Source organism: Urocitellus parryii, chromosome 1 (genome assembly GCF_045843805.1).
Source record: "Urocitellus parryii isolate mUroPar1 chromosome 1, mUroPar1.hap1, whole genome shotgun sequence".
Lineage (NCBI taxonomy): Eukaryota > Metazoa > Chordata > Mammalia > Rodentia > Sciuridae > Urocitellus > Urocitellus parryii.
In genome coordinates, this window is record NC_135531.1 from 19,516,835 (window position 1) to 19,537,062 (window position 20,228).

The window sequence follows — 20,228 nt, forward strand, 5'->3', positions numbered from 1 at the left end:
ATGATCATAATATAAATTAACTTTATGTTCAGACCTGGGTCCCAGAGCCAAGATATCTCAATAAGCATATGAAAATATTCAAAAGTGTAAAAAATCAGAAATCTAAAATACTGTGTCCCAGGAATTTCAGATAAGGAATATTCAACCTGTAGTTAGTCCTACTCAATGAAGTAGGAGTATGTATAGTTTGAAGTAAAATATATTGGGGGGGTAAGGGTTAAGGCAAAATCTACCCTCAGAGGCCAAAAAAAAAAAAAGTTATTGCATTGTATGTTCACACAAGTAGCACATTTAATTTCCTGCAAGAACTGTTCCTTTGTATTCATAATTGGCAACTTGGGGCAAGAGGCCTAGCTTTCAGCCTATCTCAGTTTTTAATTTGACTTAATAACTTCTAGCTTTTGATTTAAAGTAAGATACTTACAACTTTTCCTTTTACTTGAACATTTATTAATTGGCCTAATTTCAATATTGCAATGCCTCAGAGAACAGGGAAGCCTCAGTAGAAGAGCCAGTTGGTAGAGCAATACGAACACTTTTATCTACCAGGTTTATTGTCTTATACAGTCATATTTCTTAGAGCACTCAAACAAATATAATTGTAATATCAAAGGCCATTGATCACAGATCACTACAACAGATAAGAATAAAAATGGAAATGTTTGAAGCATTTCAAGAATTACTAAAATGTGACATACATGAAGTGAGCACAGGCTGCTGAAAAAAGGTACCAACAGACTTCCTCAACATAGGGTCACCTCAAACCTTCAATATGTAAAAAAACACAGTATCTGTGCAGTGTAATAAGCAAAGCACAATAAACTACAACCATAAAGTACACAGCCTTCAGGCATTTTGTTATGGCAATAGAGAACACACGAATGTAACAACTATTTAAGTTTATTTAAATTTACATAGCCACATGTGGCCAATGCCTGGTATATTGAATAGTAGAGTGATATCTTTAGACAATGTAAAATAAATATAAAGTAGTTTCATCAACAGAAGATACTTACTGGTTGTGTATTTATATATGAAACATAGGAAAGTTATATCAGATTAATTCCACTGTCTTTCCTACTTCCATTCCCCCTAACTTTCCTATGTTTATATATGAATACATGAGGCATAACTCCACATATGTACAATCACAAGAATTAAATCCCAATTAGAATAAATTATACTGTATGTATGTATAATTATCAAAATACACTCTACTGGTTGGGTGCGGTAGTGCACGCATGTAATCTGAGCAGCTAGGAAGGCTGACGCAGAAAGATCACTGAGTTCAAAGCCAGCTTTCAGCAACAGAGAGGTCCTCAGCAACTCAGTGAGACCCTGTCTTACATAATATACAAAACAGGGATGGGGATGTGGTTCAGTGGTTGAGTGCCCTGAGTTCAATCCCCAATACCACCCCCCACACACACAAAAAAAAAAACCTCTACTGTCTAAAAAACAACAAATTTAAAAAAAAAAAAATCCTTACTACCTCACAATATACATGAAAAGTGAAATATTAAGTAAAACAAAAGAAAGTCTAATGAAATCCATAAAAAATTCATTTGGGCAATGATGCTACCTACCAGTGTTCTTATTCTTTCTTTTCTTTCTCTCTCTCTCATATCCCTCTCCCTCCCCACCACAGTGATAGGGCCAAGTGACCATGGATTGAAAACTCTGATACCCTGAGCCAATATAAACCTTTCTTCATTTTAAGTTGACTTTCCTATCACAGCAATAAAATGGTAACATATTTAACACAAAAAGCCAAAGAATTCTGGTGGAGAATCAACAGAATAATCAAGCCCCAAATATAAAATTCTCCCCCCCAAAATAAAAAAGACATATTTTAAAGCTGTCATCATAACTTTCTTTGTAAATGTTGGTCTTAGCAAAAATTAAAAATCAGGGGCCAGGTACAGTGGCACATGCCTGTAATCCCAGCGGCTTAAGAAGCTAAGGCAAGAGAATTGAAAATTCAAAGCCAGCCTGAGCAACTTATGGAGTCCCTAAGCAATTCAAGGAGACCCTGTCTCTAAATAAAATATAAAAAAGGGTTGGAGAAGGGTTAGGGTGTAGCTCAGTGGTAGAGCACTCGCCTAGCATGTGCAAGGCCTTGGGTTCGATCCTCAGCACCACATATACGTAAATTAAATAAAGGTATTTGTGTCCAACTACACCTAAAAAAATAAATATTAAAAAAATGAAAAAAAGAAAGGGTTGGAGATGTGGCTCAGTGATTAAGCACCACTGGGTTCAATGCCCCACACACTGCAAAAAAAAAAAAATTAAAAATTAGTTAAGTTTGTTTATACTAATAATAAACCAATCTCAAAATAAAGTAAGAATAATTTTAACAAAATTTTAAGTGAATTTATTTGCATTTACTTTCTAAATTCTTAATTCCTAAGCTGAGGAATCAATGGATTTTTTTTTAATTATTAACTGGTGACAACTTTTTCTGTTAGAAACAGAACATATAGAGAAAACTAAAATTCATGTTTATCTGATCAGACCTCAATAAAATTATTCTTCCTGGCTGGTTCCAAAATTCAAATCAGATACTAATCAATTAAACCATTTTTCTGCACAGCCACCACTAGCTATAAACAGCTAACCCAAATATATACTGACCACTGAAAATATAGTTAGTAGCTTTTGAAATATTTATTCTTCAAAAAAGCCATTCTTGAGGTTGGGATTGTGGCTCAGTGGTAGAGTGCTTGCCTAGCATTGTAAGGCACTGGTTTCAATCCTCAGCACCACATACAAATAAATAAATTAAATAAAGCTATGTGTCTATCCATAACTTAAAAAAAAAATTAAAGTCATTCTTAAGGGATGGGGTTGTGGCTCTACTAGAATACTTGCCTAGCATGTGAGGCACTGGTTTCAGTTCTCAGCATCTCATATAAATAAATAAAGTCCACTGATGACTAAAAAACAAAAAGCAATTCTTAAGGTAATGATTCAAAGTACTGGTTTCAATGGCAAAGACAATTCAAAGAAAGATTAGAGTGGGCTCCAAGATTAGAATGTTTGTACAAGGCACTTCACTATAAGGACTAAGATCAGCATGTCAAGGCACACAAGGATCTGAAGTTTCAAACCAGATGCCCAGGAGAAAGGAACCTAGAAAAGCAAAGGTTGGAGTTATATGCCCAGGATTTCCAAAAAAGAAAAGCTCCTGTGGCTTCATGGCATCCTTTCTAAAATACTGGGAAAGAATAAGGTCCTTAGCAAAATTCTAACCAAGATTACAAATTTAAATGTACCATCTTAGGAGGTAACTTATTGGTGTTACATTTAAATTTGTCCAAAGATATAAAATTATATGTTTGACCAATTTTCCAATTGTCCATCTACTGTCTCTCAGCTCCAAATTCACTCATCACTACCTGCTCTACAAACATGGATTTTTTGGCCCTTTAAATATTTTTACTTTGCCAGTTGGCATGATGCTAACTTTATCAGTAGAAGGAGCTGCAAAGATGCTGTAGGAGGAAGGGGGTTTCCTTCCAGAGTCCAGTGTGCTTCTCTTGGCAAGCTTCTGTTTTCACATGGCTTTTCTAGTATTCAGCTGCAGCACCATCAGGCTTTTGACGTGCACAGTATTCAGCAGGACCTAGTAGCGTCCCCAGACCTCACTCAGGCAGTACTCTAGCAGACTCTGGTGATTGTTAGCAAATTCTGCCATCACAGCACCACAGCCATTTCCCTTCATTCTGTGAGCCACTGTCATGTCTTCTCAGAAAAGATCTGGATTTCAATCTCAGAGGCTCTTAAATGCCCCATCTCTACCCCAGAGGCAGGGGATGCTTCTTTTATCTGGTATACCCATATTATAAAGAGTTCTCTTTAATTTTTACCAACTAATCCCTCATTACTCTAAACCCCCGATACAGGAATAATTATATTAAACTTCCTATTCAAATTACATGTGATTTATCCTATTCTTTTATCTTAATCAGACCCTGACTGACATATGAAACATCAGTTAATGAATCAGGGAACTGAGAAAATGAGAACCTTTTTTTTGAGTCTGATTTAGTTACTTACATATAAACAAACACAGCAGATCTTTGATCATTGGAAAGTTCAAACTAGTCAAATAGGTCTTTAAAGTAAGAATGGAACAAATTGCTTAGTTCACGGGGCATATCATTGTGAATGGTATTCCTATTTGAGAAAGTATTCATTTCTTCACCAATAAGAGATTGAGTGCTATAAGTGATCACTGTTTTTTTCTGGTGGATATTTTTATTTTTAAAGGCAAATGAAAATCTAAAAAACAGGAAAATTTAAAAGAGGGAACAGAAACAGTCAGTGGTTCCATTTCTAATTTCAAATTGCTCTACCAAATTGTTCTATTCACACTTGAAGGGAAACCTAAAATCTCAGCAATCCCACACTAATAATCACTTTGTTTCTTAACTATTTAGGAAAACTTCTAATGGTTTCCCTTTCTCTCAGAGCCCTTCGTGTGCTCTCTTCTCTACTTTGCCAACATTAAAATGAAATGGAAATGTTCAGCATCAAGCTCACCATTCCTGTCCCACTTCGCTCTCAACTCTGCTAGCCACAGAGTTAAAAGGACAGGATTAAGAGTCATTAGACACAGTACTAGGAGAATTAAAGGGCTTGTTCAAGTGGTATAACATCTGCTCCTCAAATTCCTGCCTAAACAACTAAGATTCGGATCAAAGAGAATAGAGGGAAAGCCAATCTGACAGTAAACTGGAGTCATGAGGAAGTGAATGTTCTCTCAGAGAATAACTCTGACACCAGAAGAAGGCTTAGTGACATTGCACAATTCTTTTCTGTGAAGTTATTCATGGGGCAAGGGGGAGTATTTGAGTGTAAGTGGAGGGGAGTGGGAAGGTGAAGATTGAGGATCCTTTTAAGTAGTTTTTGCTTGGCTAGCAAAACAAGCTGGGACATGCAAGACAGATAAACACAGCTGTCTGGGGATGTCACTTGGGGCTCAGGAGCCAAGGTGTCCTGCTGTAGTGAAAAGTGCACCGGAATGTGAGTCAGAAGTCCAGGGATCCAAATCCTTTCTCAGCTAACTGTTTGATGATGAGCAAGTCCTTCAACTTTACTAGACTTGGTCTCCTTTTTTATGGAAAATCAGTAAATGAGACTAAATGGCAGCACTACACAAGTTGTTCCTGAGTCATAGAGTTCATGCTTGGTTGTATAACTTTGCTGAGTACTGGTTTCCTCCACTGGAAAAAAAAAAGAATAATTCTTAATTTATAGAACTGGAATAAGGATTAAAATATATATTTTAAAAGGCACATAACACGTCCCTTAAAACAAGTAGTCACTATTGTTACCTCCAATAAGGGCGGGAAGCCTAAATTATTCAGTATAGACATCATTTTTTCCAAATATTTTGGATCTGTAATTAACTGAATTCATGGATAAAGAACCTGCAGAAATTGGAGAATTAACAGTATTTGATCAAACAGTCTGTTCCTTTCAAGGAGAGTGTGTGTGGGTGTGGGTGGGTGAGTGTGTACATAATACATGTATACAAACACACACATACACACACACATTCTTAGCACTCAGTAATCAGTACTATGAGAGAAAGAGAGAAAGAGGGAGGGAGAAAAAGATAACCCAGTGCTAAGAACAAGCCAAGAAAGCAAAAGGCATGAGGTAGAAGCATCAGGTTCTTATATAAGAATATCAGAAAATATTAATTTATTCTAGTCTGAAATAAATCTACAATATTTTAGATTTTAAACTTCAAAATAGATTTCCATTGCAAAATTAATTAAAAATTTATCACCTATGGGCTTAACGGACTAAAAATTAGTATGCTAAGAGCAACCTTAAACAAAACATGTCAAACAAAATAAAGCCACAAAAAAAAAATTCTATCCAGGATTATATGCAATTTTCCTAAAAGTCCACAGTATCTCATTTCCATTAAAATTCAATCCTTGTTTATAAAGGTGATTAACAATTCTCAATAGCACTTTATATGATCTCACTTCACGTGATTTCACAGTCAAGTTTCATAGTAAAAATAAGCTAAGTCTCAATAATTAAATAATAGGTTTCAAGTCTCCTGAGGATTAGAGAAATATTATCAAAAATAGTCAACTGGGCTAGGGCTGGAGATCAGTGGTAGAATGCTTGCCTAGCATGTGTGAGGCACTGGGTTCGATTCTCAGCACCGCATAAAAAAATTAATAAAGATATCACATCCTTCAACAACTAAAAATATTTTTTTAAATATTTTTTTAGGCTCTCTGTTTTTGCTGAGAAGAAACTTTAGTTTGATTCCATCCCATTTATTGATTCTTAGTTTTAATTCTTGCACTACAGGACACAGCTATCCATCTCCTCGGTCTATACCCCAAAGACTTAAAAACAGCATACTATAGGGACACTGCCACATCAATGTTTATAGCAGCACAATTCACAGTAGCTAAACTGTGGAGCCAACCTAGATGCCCCTCAGTGGATGAATGGATAAAAAAAAAAAATGTGGCAAATATACACAATGGAATTTTACTCAGCAATAAAAGAGAATAAAATCATGGCATTTGCAGGTAAATAGATGGCATTGGAGAAGATAATGCTAAGTGAAGTTAGCCAATCCCCAAAAAAACCAATGCCAAATGTTTTCTGATATAAGGAGGCTGACTCATGGGGCTAGGGAAGGCAAATCTGACAATATCAAAAATTTTAAACAGAAAAGGAAGAAGTCAAATTTGCACTGCTTGCAGATGATATTCTCCTATACTTAAGACAATCCAAAGATCACCACCTGAATACTTCTAATAAATACATTCAGCAAAGTAGCAAGTTACAAAATCAACATGCAAAAATTAACTGCTTTCCTACATACCAATACTGAATAGGCTAAAAATGTAATCAGGAAAAAAATTCCATTCACAACAGCCTCAAAAAAATTGAAATATCCAGGCATAAATCAAACCAAAAAGGTGAAAGCCCTTTACAATGCAAATGATTCAACATTAAAGAAATTTAAAAGACCCCCATGTTCATGGATAAGGAAATTTAATATTGCTTAAATGGCCATATCACCAAAATCAATACACAGATTCAATGCAATCCCCATCACATGACATTCTTCGCAAAACTAAAAAAAAAAAAAGAAGAAGTCCTAAAATTTGTTTGAAAGAATAAAAGACCCAAAACAGCCAAAGCAATTCTAAGAAGGAAAAAAAAATGCTGGCAGCATCATTAATACTAATTTTATGCCAGCATGGTACTAGCATAAAAACAGATACACAGAGCAATGAAATAAAAGTAGACAAAGAGAATCATCTGATCCTTGACAAATTGCAAAAAACTATATGCAGGAGTAAAAAACAGACTTTTTAACAAATGATGCTGACAAAACTTGATATCCATATGTAGAAGATAGAAAATAAATCCCTTTCTCTCACCCTGCACAAAAATCAATTCAAAATTGATTAAAGATCTGGGAATTAGAACTAAACCTCTGCAACTGCTAGGAGAAGAAAAAAAAACAGGGTCATCGTTCAACATTTCAACTTCCTCCATAGGACTCCTAAAGCTCAGGAATAACACAAAGAATTAATAAATGGGACAGATTCTGCACAGCTAAGGAAACAAAAGTATGAACAAGAGTCTATAGAGTGAGAGAAAATCATTTTCAGTTACTCTTTTGAAAAAGGATTAATATCCAGAAAATATAAATAACTCAAAATACTATGATAAAAACACACATGTGCAATAAACTATACATACACTTCTCAAAAGTAGAAGTACAAATAGCCAACAAATATATTAAAAATTTTCAACATCCCCAGCCATCAGGGAAATGCAAATCAAAACTATACTAAGATTTCCTTTCACTTCAATTAGAATGTAGGTCATCAAGAAAAAATAACAAATGCTAGCAAGGATGTAAGGAAAAAGGAACATATAGTATTGGTGGGATTGTGAATTAGTATAACCAATATGGAAAATCAGTATGTACATTCCTCAAACTAGAAATGGAACCACTATATGACCCAGCAACACTGCTCCTTGGTATTTATCCATATTCAGCATACTATGGCAATATATATATATCCATGTCTATGTCTATAGTAGCACAATTCACAATAGCCAAATTATGAAACACCTAGGTGTCTATCAACAGATGAATGGACAATGAAAATGTGGTTTATATACACAATCGAGACTTATAGTCACAAATAAGCACAAAATTGTCAATTGCTGGAAAATGGATGGAACTTGAGAACATTATGTTAAGCAAAATAAGTCAGACTCAGAAAGTAAAAGGTACTATATTTTCTCTCATATGTGGAAGTTAGAGATAAAAAAGTGGGGAAAGAAGGGAAGGGAATCTCATGAAAATAGACAGGAGACCAGCAGAGTAAAAGAAGGGGGCTGGGAGTAGAAGGAGCTGAAGTAATGGAAATGAAATTGGACTAATTATGTTATGTGCATTTACCAATATGGAACAATGAATCCCAGTATTATTTACAATTATAATGCACCAATAAAAGAATATATAAAGGAAAAATAACTAAAGTCAGCATACTATAGCAATACATGTACACCCATGTTTATAGCACAGAATTCACAACAGCCAAATTATGGAACCAGCCTAAAATAGATTAAAAAAAATATGTAATATATATACAAATGGAGTCTCATTCAGCATAAAGAATGAAATTATGTCATTTGCTGGAAAATGGATAGAACTTGAGAGCATTATATTAAGAGAAATAAGCCAGATTTGAAGAGTGAAGGGTCATATGTTTTTCTCTCATAGGTGGAAGTTAGCAGAAAGGAAGAAAATGTAGGAGCCCAGGAGAGGAAGGGTACCAGGTAAAGGGAGAAAGTGAAAAAAAGGGAGGTCTTGGTGAATGAAATCAACCAAATTGTTATGTACATGTACAACTGTGTAACTACTGTGTATAATTATAATGCATTGATAAGAATGTATAATTATAAAGATCAATAAGAAAAAATTTAACAGTGCACAATAGGTATTTCACATCTTGCAACCTGCTTTTGAGAAACACTCAATTTACACATGTGACCAGTGAAGTACAAAAAAGCAGCCATAACTCCTATAGCTCATCAATGAAAGAATAACTAAACAATGCAAAGGTTCTCAAAGTATAACCCTCATACCAGGTGTATCAACGGGACTTGAGAAGTCTTGCAAATTGTCAGATAATACTCAGATCTAAAGACATAGAAACTCTAAAGGTGGGGTCCTGTAGATAATATTTTGACAACTTCTCCAGATGGTTCTGATTTCAAAAATCACTGAACTAAGTTTTATATAGTATGCTGTGCAGCACTTAAAAAGTATGTAAGTACTAATATTAAATAATGCTAAGCAATATTAAGTGGGGAAAACATTTTGGAATAATAATCATCTGTTACCATTTTTTTAAAACAAATACAGAATATACCATTTTTTTGACAGGTACATATATCTTTTGATGATAGCATGAAAAAATCTTCAAATACACATAATGAAACAGTGATGAAAACTGAGAAGCAGATTAAAATGAAGATGGTCAAGGGAAAGTTCTAGTTTTAATTTCTATATGAGAACATATTTAAGTATTGCTTGATTAGTTAACAGCTTTTAAAGATGGAAATAGAGTATACAGACATTTTAAATTGGCCCGAGATAAGAAATTCATAACCTGAACTACCTTAAGTAATTAAAAATTATTAATATTATATGAAAATTGTATTCCATTTATAAAAGGTCTGTAAACTTAGGATTATGAATCTTGAACCTATATATGTAATTATGGGTCTACTATTGAGAAGTTGTAAGGAAACAAGGAAATTGAAAGGTAAGTGACTAGACTGGATTAGAGAAAACAGTACTGATTCTCATCAAATGGGACAATAGAAAACTAAAAACTAGAAATCTACAAATCTAGTACTAATGCTGGACAAAGGTCTAAAACAAATTATTCCAGAGATTTCAAAAATACCAAAAATGAAAATACATCAAAATCGAGCTATACATATCAATGTCTAACTGCCATATTCAACATGTTATTAATTGAATGAGAATTTATTTTACATTCATCAAATTTTCAATTGGTAAAAAACAAGGATTGATCATTAATATGTTGAGTCCTAGAATCAGAAGCTGGAATAATGATTCAACAAAAAAAAGACAAAGAAATCAAATAACAACATATAAATATATACAATGCACTACAACATTTTACTTTTTTATTTAAAAATATGCATTCAAGGGCTGGGGTTGTGGCTCAGTGGTAGAATGCTCATCTAAAATGCACGAGGCACTGGGTTCAATCCTTAGCACCACATAAATGTAAAATAACGATATTGTGTCCACCTAAAACTAAAAAATAAATATTAAAAAAAATGCATTCAAGTTTGTGGCTCTGTGGTGGTAGTTTTCCTGGTTTTGACTTTAAATGCAACATGTTACCCATGATAGTTTGTGCTGAATTTGGCCATTTAAAGCACTATCCAACACCACAGCTACTTGACCAAATGTATTTAAATTTTAACTATTTAAAATTAAATTTTTTTAAAAAATCATTTCATTGAAGTATTCAGTAGCCATGTGTGTGACTAGTGACTACCATAATGGATGGTAAGGATATAAAGTACTTTGTTCAACAATGGAGTATTATGCAGCACTAAAAAATGACAAAATCATAGAATTTGCAGGGAAATGGATGGCATTAGAGCAGATTATGCTACGCGAAGCTAGCCAATCCTTAAAAAACAAATGCCAAATGTCTTCTTTGATATAAAGAAAGCAACTAAGAACAGAACAGGGAGGAAGAGCATGAGGAAAAGATTAACATTAAACAAAGACGAGTGGGGGGAGAGAAAGGGAGAGAGAAGGGAATGCATATGGAAATAGTAAGAGACCCTCAATGTTACACAAAATTACATATAACAGGTTGTGAGGGGAAAGGGAGAGGTAGAGAGGGAAGATGGGAGGGGAGAGGAGGGGGGATAGTAGGGGATAGGAAAGTTAGCAGAATACAACAGTCACTAATATGCCATTATGTAAAAATGAGAGTGTGTAACCGATGTGATTCTGCAATTTGTACTTGGGGTAAAAATGGGAGTTCATAACCCAATTGAGTCAAATGTATTAAAGATGATATATCATGAGCTTTGTAATGTTTTGAACAACCAATAAAAAATAAATAAATAAATAAATAAATAAAGTACTTTGTTCAGCACAGGAAGTTCTACTGGATAGCAGTGCTGGGTGACTCAATATCAACGGATGAGCAATAATATCAGTCAATGAAAAAAAGCTCTTCTTTCAGAAGAATATCAGTAAATAAATGTACATGAAATTACAATTAGAACATCACCAATTTGCAATATTTCATGAAATAACTGATTCAGGAATCATCAATATGATAAGCTAATTTAAGTGAAAGGATGACAAGTATCTGAATATTTACATGGTAACAAGTATTACTCCACAAAGTACTTGCCTAACTCAAGAACAAAAAATTCACTTTACAATGAAGGAATCAAATGTTATAAACTTAATCTAGGAATCAATCTTAATTTCTTGTCATTAATAATTGAACTACTTGGCGCTGGAGTCATGGCTCAGTGGTAGAGTGCTTGCCTAGCATGTGTGAGGCACTGGGTTCAACTCTCAATACCACATATAAATAAATAAAAAATAAAGGTCCATCAAAAACTAAAAAAATTTTTAAAAAAACATATTGCAAAATATTTACTAGAGTTTTTAAATAAACAAGACAAGGTACAATTTTTAAAAAACAACAAAAGACAGAAAATGCCTTTAAAATATAGGTTAATGAAACTAAAGGAAGAAGATTTTGGGTACATTTTATTTGCATATGAATAATGATAGCAGTCTAAATGATAGCAGTACATAGTTATATTTTGGTAGAAATCATTAAAAATGAATTCAGATGACAACAGCACTACCTCCAAATATTAAGTCAAACATGAAGATACTAAGTAAGCAAATCCATACCATTCACAGGGCTGAAGGGATCGAAATGCCTTAAAAGAAGCATCCATTCCAGCAAAGTCCCAAAATTTAACATCGTAGTCATATCCTCCAGTCACCAAACGGGCACCTGAGGGATCCAGACCCAAAGCAGAAACCTGTTAAGAACAACAACAAAAAAAAAACTAATTTGAACAAAACAACCTACAGTCAATTACGACCATTCCGTCACCTTACCCCCTATCCTATGGGAACAGGAAGAACTGACCATCAATTTCTGTTACTTCTGGAAAGTAGAAATGGATAGCACCTTCTATATTATAACTTTTTTATTGTAAGTATTATTTCTTTTGAAATTAAAAAATAAGTTTTTTAATTTAATCTAATTGACAGTCTTGTGCCCACTTATTAACAATGTACTCAGAATAGCTACTACTGCAATTGCACGATAGACTAAATAGTTTTAGTAAGTAAAATTCTCAGAAATAATTCAGCTTTCTTAAGAATCCTGCGGTTAAAGATAATTTAAATACAACTGAATGAATACCACATGAATCTAAAATCACCAAAATGGGCTGAGGGAAATAGTTCAGTGGTTCAGCACTTGCCTACCATTCATGAGACCCTCAATTCAACCCCATCACTCTTAGCTAACTAAATAAACAAATAAAATCATCAAAATGAATAATGCCACAATGGGAGCTTCTAGAAATCTACTGAAGAGAGCAAGACAGTAGAAATTATCTTGTGCATATGGCTAAATGACTCAGTATATTCCTCTTAAGCATTGACCTTTTTATATATGTATTTTTTAGTTGTCAATGGATATTTTTTCATTTATTTACATATAATGATAAGGATCAAACCCAGGGCCTCACACATGCCGGCACACACTCTACCACTGAACCACAAATCCAGCCCCCTAAGCATTTACTTTTAAAGCTCAATTTATAACTTACTGTAATAGTACTTACATCAGTTCCACAAAATATTTGTTTCCCATGTGAATTTTTGTAGGTCAAATTCATATGTGAATACCCAATGCGTAACTCAATATTTTTGAGCTATATTTAAGATTGTCAAAGCAAGAATTCCCTGGACCTACTGTTTTCTTAGAGGGAAAGAACTGTATAAAAAATATTTAATGTGATTACCATACATGTGAGGTAATGAAACTATCAAAAAGTTTTATATAAAAGAAACTTCTAAAAATGAGTCCTCCTAATAAATAGATTTGAAATCTAATTACTGTAACATAATTACCATAATTAAATAATGGCAAAATAAGTTAAACTCATTTCAATTACTACCTACAAACACTGATTCCAGAATGCAAGGGAATTGTATATAAGTAATAACTCATTACATGTTAAAATTAGGTATGGACTCTAAAGGTATGTAGGAAAGCATACAAATGAGAAGTCTTTTTTATCAAAAATATTAGTAAATGAACACTAGTTTTTGAAAATCTAAGAAATTACATCTGCTTCTGATAACAACAAAATCACTTGTTTCCAAGCTTATATGATGTCCTTCTTCCCTCCTGGTATAATTAAAGAGGTGCTCTTTTCCCTGATAAGGCTAAGTGCACCAAGAGTTCATCCCACTCAATAATTTGAAATTTCAAATTCATTTGTGGTTCCTCTATTCAATGCTTGTCCTGGCCTTCAGGAGTATAACCTCAGGGTTGGGCACGTAGCTCAGAGGTATAGCACTTGCCTGACATGAGTAAGGTCCTAGGTTCAGTCCCCAGAACCACAAAACAGAAACTCTAGTAAATATTTGCTTACAAGAATGAAAGAAGACTAGGGACTGGGGTTGTAGCTCAGTTGGTAAAGTGTTTGCCTGGCATGTGTGAGGCACTGGGTTTGATCCTCAGCACCACACAAAAACAAATAAACAAATAAATGAACAAAGGTATCGTGTCTGTCTACAACTAAAAAAAAAATTAAAAAGGAAGAAGACTAAAAAATTTTTAGAACTTATGTAACACAAAAACAATGGAGTATAACCAATGAGATAAATTCCCCTCCACAAAGAATGAAAAGCAGAATAAATCTCAAAGTTAACTACTCTCCTAAATGCAAAAGAAAGAGCAAATTTTATAACAAAATGACAAAATGTTTTCAATGCTAGAATTCTGAAGTATCAGGATCTCTGCTGTTCCTCATATATATATATTACTCATGAATAAGACTAAAAACAGAGCTCAGAAGGACAGAGTACCTGTTAGAGAATACATGTCCTTTCACAGATCCACTAAACTAATTTTCAAACCATGTATCCCTAAGAGCGGAAGAACACAGGAAGTCTACTTAATTATCAGGTGCATTTTAAACATATTAAAAGCAAACAGGAGCTCATATATAAATGCTAGTCTAAAACAGCAGTTATTTATAGTAGAGTTGAAAAAATTATTATTTTAATTTACATTAAAAAATAAAAACCATTACTGAATTTTCTAAGTAATGGACTTGACTTTTTTTACCAAGAAATAAAATATTTTAAAATACTTGTCTAATGTTTACTACATGAAATATCAAATCATGTTAAAATAAGTCTCATGTTCTAACCTAGAAGGAGTACAAACAGTACAGATTTGACCTTTACATTCAGAGAATTTTTATTACTCTCTGCTTTCAAAAAGCTTTAAATGCAAGTTCATAATTAAACAATTAAATTTATTTTATAGCACATTAACTATATAAATATTTGAATGCTTAAATAGTTTTCCCTGTGATTATAAATTCTCTAGCAAAATATCTTAAATATTTTTTAAAATTTAAATGGTTATAAAACCAAAGCTCATGTCTTGCTCACATGGAAAGGCTTAGTGAAAACAGAGAAAGGAGCAGAGATGAGCCAACAGAAAGGTCACTTGGGCTGCCACCAACAATGCCACAGGGATGGAGCTACATAAGCCCACTGGAAAGAACATCACGATGCCATGTGCCCCAGATGCCAAACATGGAGTTTCAAGACTTGTTTATCCAACTGAATTTTGGTCTTGCTTTGATCAATCCATTCTTTCTATGCCCCTAATTTTGTGAATGAAAATGTTTACTCTAAACCATTATATATTGAATACATGTAGATTGCTTTTAATTTTGCAGGAGCTTACAATTTGAGATTGCCTTGAGCCTGAGGGAAGACTTTGGATTTGAGCTTTGAGCAATCTTGGAACTACTAATACTATGGGGACTCTTGGAAATAGAGAAAATGTGTTTTGCATTGTGAGCTGGTTGTGAGCTTTTGAAGGCCAGTAGTGGAATGTTATAGTTTAGATGTGGTGTCCCTGCAAAGTTCACGTGTAAGACAATGCAAGAAGGTTTGTAGGAGAAATTATTGGGCTTTAGCATTAAACTAATCAGTGAAATAATCTCTGATGCAATTAACTGAGTGGTAACTGGAAGTAAGTGGTGCAGCTGGAGAAAGTGGTTCGTTGCAGATATGGCTATGGGGTATATATTTTGTATCTGGTGAGTGGAGTTTCTCTCTCTGCTTCCTCACCAACAAGTGAGCTGATTCCCTCTGCCACACTTTTCTGCCATAAAAGTTGGCCTTACATTGAGCCCTGAGGACAGGAACCAACCTTCTATGGACTAAGACTTCTAAAACTGTGAGCCCTCAAATATACATTTCTTCCTAAATTGTATGGTTAGATCTTTTAGTTGCAGCAGCAAAATAGCTAAATAAAACAGTGAGGAAGTGGGAAAAAAGATACATTGCTGGTGGAACTGCAAATTGGTGACCACTCTGGAAAGCATTATGGAGATTCCTCAAAAAACTTGGAATGGAACTACCATTTGACCCAGTTATCCCACTCCTCTATTTATACCCAAAAGACTTAAAATCAGCACACAATTGTGACGAGGCCACACTGATATTCATAGTAGCTTAATTCACAATAGTGAAGCAATGGAACCAACCTAGGTACCCTTCAACAGATGAATGGATACAGAAAATGTGGTACATATACACAATGGAATATTACTCAGCCATAAAGAAGAATGGAATAATGGCATCTGCCAGTAAATGGGTGGAACTGGAGACTGTCATGCTAAGTGAAATAAGCCAATTTCAAAAAACCAAAGGCCAAATGTTCTGTCTCATGTGTAGATGCTGGCTCACAATAGGTGGAGATGAGGGCAAGAGGGGAATGCAGGTTCACCAGATTGGACACACCTCTCCACCAGAATTTATCAATCATCCATGATCCAGGGGCCATCTTGGGACTGCAACACAATGGAGGCAAGGGAACCTGAAAGCCCTAATCCATGAGTTTGCAGCTAGGTCTGTGTGGGCTTGTCTGAGCCTAGCAATCCAACAGAAAGTCAGAAACTGTGAGCATTTCTCCCAAGGGAACACAGGTTAGAGAGGCTAGAGAGAGCTGGACTTTCTCCAGCTCTGTGAATCCTGAAGCTTGCGGGGACTGACAGGGCTGACTAAAGTGGGTAGGAAGGTTGGAATGTCAAAGAAGGAGTTCAGAATATACAATGTAAAGGATGATGTAAGTAGTAAAATCAGAGATAAATTTCAGAAGGTATAAGATCACTTCAATAAAGAGAGATTCTGAAAAGAAATCAAGCAGAAATCCTATAAATAAAGGAATCAATAAACCTAATTAAAAATTCAATGGAAAGCATCACCAACAGACTAGACCATTTGGAAGATAGAACCAGAGGCAATGAAGACAAAATACATAATACTGAAAATGAAGTTGACCATGCAGAGGTGGTAAGAAACCATGAAGAGAACTTCCAAGAAATATGTGATAACACGACAAGACCAAATTTGAGGCTTATTACGATAGATGAAGGCACAGAGACACACGACAAAGGAATGCACAATATTTTCAATGAAATAATATCAGAAAATTTCCCAGACCTAAAGAATGAAATGGAAAATTAAACACAAGAGGCTTACAAGACCCCAAATGTACAAAATTACAACAGACCCACACCAAGGTACATTATAATGAAAATGCCTAGCATACAGAATAAGGATAGAATTTTAAAGGCTGCAAGAGAAATATATCAGATTATGTATATGGAGAAAACAATTCAGATCACAGCTGATTTCTTAACCCAGAAAGCTAGTAGGTCCTGGAATAACATATACCAAGCTCTGAAAGAAAATGGATGCCAACCCAGAATTTTATATCCATCTTAGGCTTTACGTTTAAAGATGAAATAAGAACCTTCCGTGATAAACAAAAGTTAAAAGAATTCACAACTAGAAAGCCAGCACTAGAGAACATTCTCAATAAAATATTCCACGAGGATAAACTGACAAAGAAAAAGTGAAAACCAGCAAAGGGAGGAACTCACTAAAGGAATAGTCAAAGAGGGAACTAAGTCAAATTAGTGCTTGCCTAGCATGTGCAAGGTGCTGGGATCGATTCTCAGCACCACATAAAAATAAAAGTACTGTGTCTAACTACAACTAAAAAATATTTTTAAAAAAACAGAAATAAACCAACATTATATCTCAAAGCACTAGAGAAAGAAGAACAACCCAACACTAAGAGCAAAAGACAGAAAATAATTAAAATCAGAACCAAAATCAATGAAATTGAAACAAAAAAAATCAACAACAAAAAAAGTTGGCTCTTTGAAAAAATAAATAAAATTGACAAACCCTTAGCCATGCTAACGAAGAGAGAAAATTCAAATCACTAAAATTTGTGATGAAGAGGAAATATGACAGACACTACTGAAATACAGAAGATAATCAGAAACAATTTTGAAAATTTATACTAAAATAAAATAGAAAATCTTGAAGACATCAACAAATTTCTAAAGACACATGACCTACTCAAACTGAATCAGGAGGACATACATGATTTTAAAAGACCAATTTCAAACAATAAAATAGAAGATAATATTAAAGCCTACCAATCAGGCTGGGGTTGTGGCCCAGTGGAAGAGAGCTTGCCTAGCATGTGTGAGGTACTGGGTTCAATTCTCAGCACCGCATATCAATAAAGAAAATAAAGGTCCATTGACAACTAAATAAATTTTTTTTTTTAAAAAAAAGCCTACCAATCAAGAAAACCCCAGGACCGACAGATTCTCAGCCAAGTTCTACAAGACCTTCAAATAAGAATTAACACCAATAGTCCTCAAATTATTCCATGAAATAGAAAAGGAGAGAACCATTCCAAATTCCTTCTATGAAGCTAGAATCATCCCCGATACTAAAACCAGACAAAGACATCAAGGAAAAAAAAACTCAGACCAATATCCCTGATGAACATAGATGCAAAAATTCTCGAAATACTGCCAAACACATATAAAAACGTATTAAAAAGGATAGTGTACCACGAACAAGAGGGGTTCATCCCAGAGATGCAAGGTTGGTTCAACATATGGAAATCAAAAAAACATAATTCATCACATCAACAGACTTAAAGACAAGAATCATATATGATCATCTCAATAGATAAAAAACATTTGAGAAAATACAACACCACTTCATGTTCAAAACACTAGAAAAATTCAGGAGAATAAAAACATACCTCAACATCGCCTCTAAAAACTGGAACAAGGCATGGATGCCCTCTTTCACCACTTTTATTCAACATCGTCCTTGAAACTCTAGCCAGAGCAATTAGATGGAAGAAAGAAATTAAAAAGATACAAATAGAAAAAGAAGAACTCATATTATCACTATTTGCCAATGACATGATTCTATATTTAGAAGATTCAAACAATTCCTTCAGAAAACTTTTAGAACCAATAAATGAATTCAGCAAAGTATCAGAATATAAAATCAACACCCATAAATCAAACTGTCCCTATACATCAGTGATAAATTCACTAAAATTAGGAAAACTAACCCATTCACAATAGCCTCAAAAAAAAAAAATCCTTGGGAATCAATCTAACAAAAAAGGTGAAAGACCTCTACAATGAAAACTGCAGAAATTGTTTTCGTCAGCTTTTTCACTGCTGTGACTAAAAGGACCCAACCAGAACAACTGTAAAAGAGGGAAAAGTGTGGGGGCTCATGGTTTTAGAGGTCTTAGTCCATTTTTCTAGGCTCAAAGTGAAGCAGAACATCGTGACAGAAGAGTGTTACTGAGGGAAGCAGCTCACATGATGATCAGAAAGTAGAGAGATTCCATGCTCCAGATACAAAATATATACTCCATAGTCACACCCCAATGAACCACTTCCTTCAGCCACACACCCCCTCACTCCCAGCTACCACCATTAATCCCATCAGGGTCTAATTCACCGATTAGATCGGTGTTATAATCCAATCATTCCTCCTCCAGATTTTGCATACTGGCTCCCACATGAACTTTTGGGGGAAACTACATCTAAAATATAACAGCACTACAAAGATATAGAAGACAATCTTAGAAGATGGAAAGATCTCCCATGCTCTTGGATAAGCAAAATTAATATTGTCAAAATGGCCATATTACCAAAAGCATTATACAGATTTAATAAAATTCCTATTAAAATCTCAATGACATTCTTCATAGAACTAGAAAAATCAATAATGAAATTCATTTGAAAAAATAAGAGACCCAGAATAGCCAAAGCAATCCTTAGTAAGAAGACTGAAGCAGGAAGCATCACAATACCAGATGTTAAACTATACTACAGAACCATAGTAACAAAAATGGCATGGTATTGGCACAAAAACAGACATGTAGACCAATGGTACAGAACTGAAGACACAGAGACAAAACCATATAAATAGTTTTCTCATACTAGACAAAGGCACCAGAAACATGCATTAGAGAAAAGAGCCTCTTCAACAAAAGGTGCCTGGAAAACTGGAAATCCATATGCAGCAAAATGAAATTAAACCCCTATTTCTCACCCTGCACAAAACTCAAGTGGATCAAGGACGGAAACATTAAAACATAAACCCTACACCTAATAGAAAAAAAAAGTAGGTCCAAATCTCCAGCTTAGGAACTGAGCTCATCCTTAACAAGACCCCTAAAGAACAAGAAGTAAAATCAAGAATCAATAAATGGGATGGATTCAAACTAAAAAGTTTTTTTTCAGCAAAGGAAACAATCAAGAATGTGAAGAGAGCATCTGCAGAATGGGAGAAAATCTTTACCACATGCACCTCAGATAGAGCATTAATCTACATTAATCTAATTAACACCAAAAAAAAAATAACCCAATCAATAAAGGGGCTAAGGAACTGAACAGACACTTCTCAGAAGAAGAAATACAATTAATCAACAAATATATGAAAAAATGTTCAA

General features: G+C 34.4%; 1 protein-coding gene across 1 annotated transcript in view; it reads right to left on the bottom strand.

Annotated features, from left to right (window-relative positions):
• Positions 1 to 20,228, bottom strand: part of Wdr70 (WD repeat domain 70) — a 300,524-nt gene that overhangs the window by 220,339 nt on the left and 59,957 nt on the right. The window contains exon 7 of the mRNA XM_026401787.2: positions 12,014 to 12,147. Within this exon, the coding sequence (XP_026257572.1) occupies positions 12,014 to 12,147 (134 nt within the window). The remainder of the gene's footprint in view (positions 1 to 12,013; positions 12,148 to 20,228) is intronic.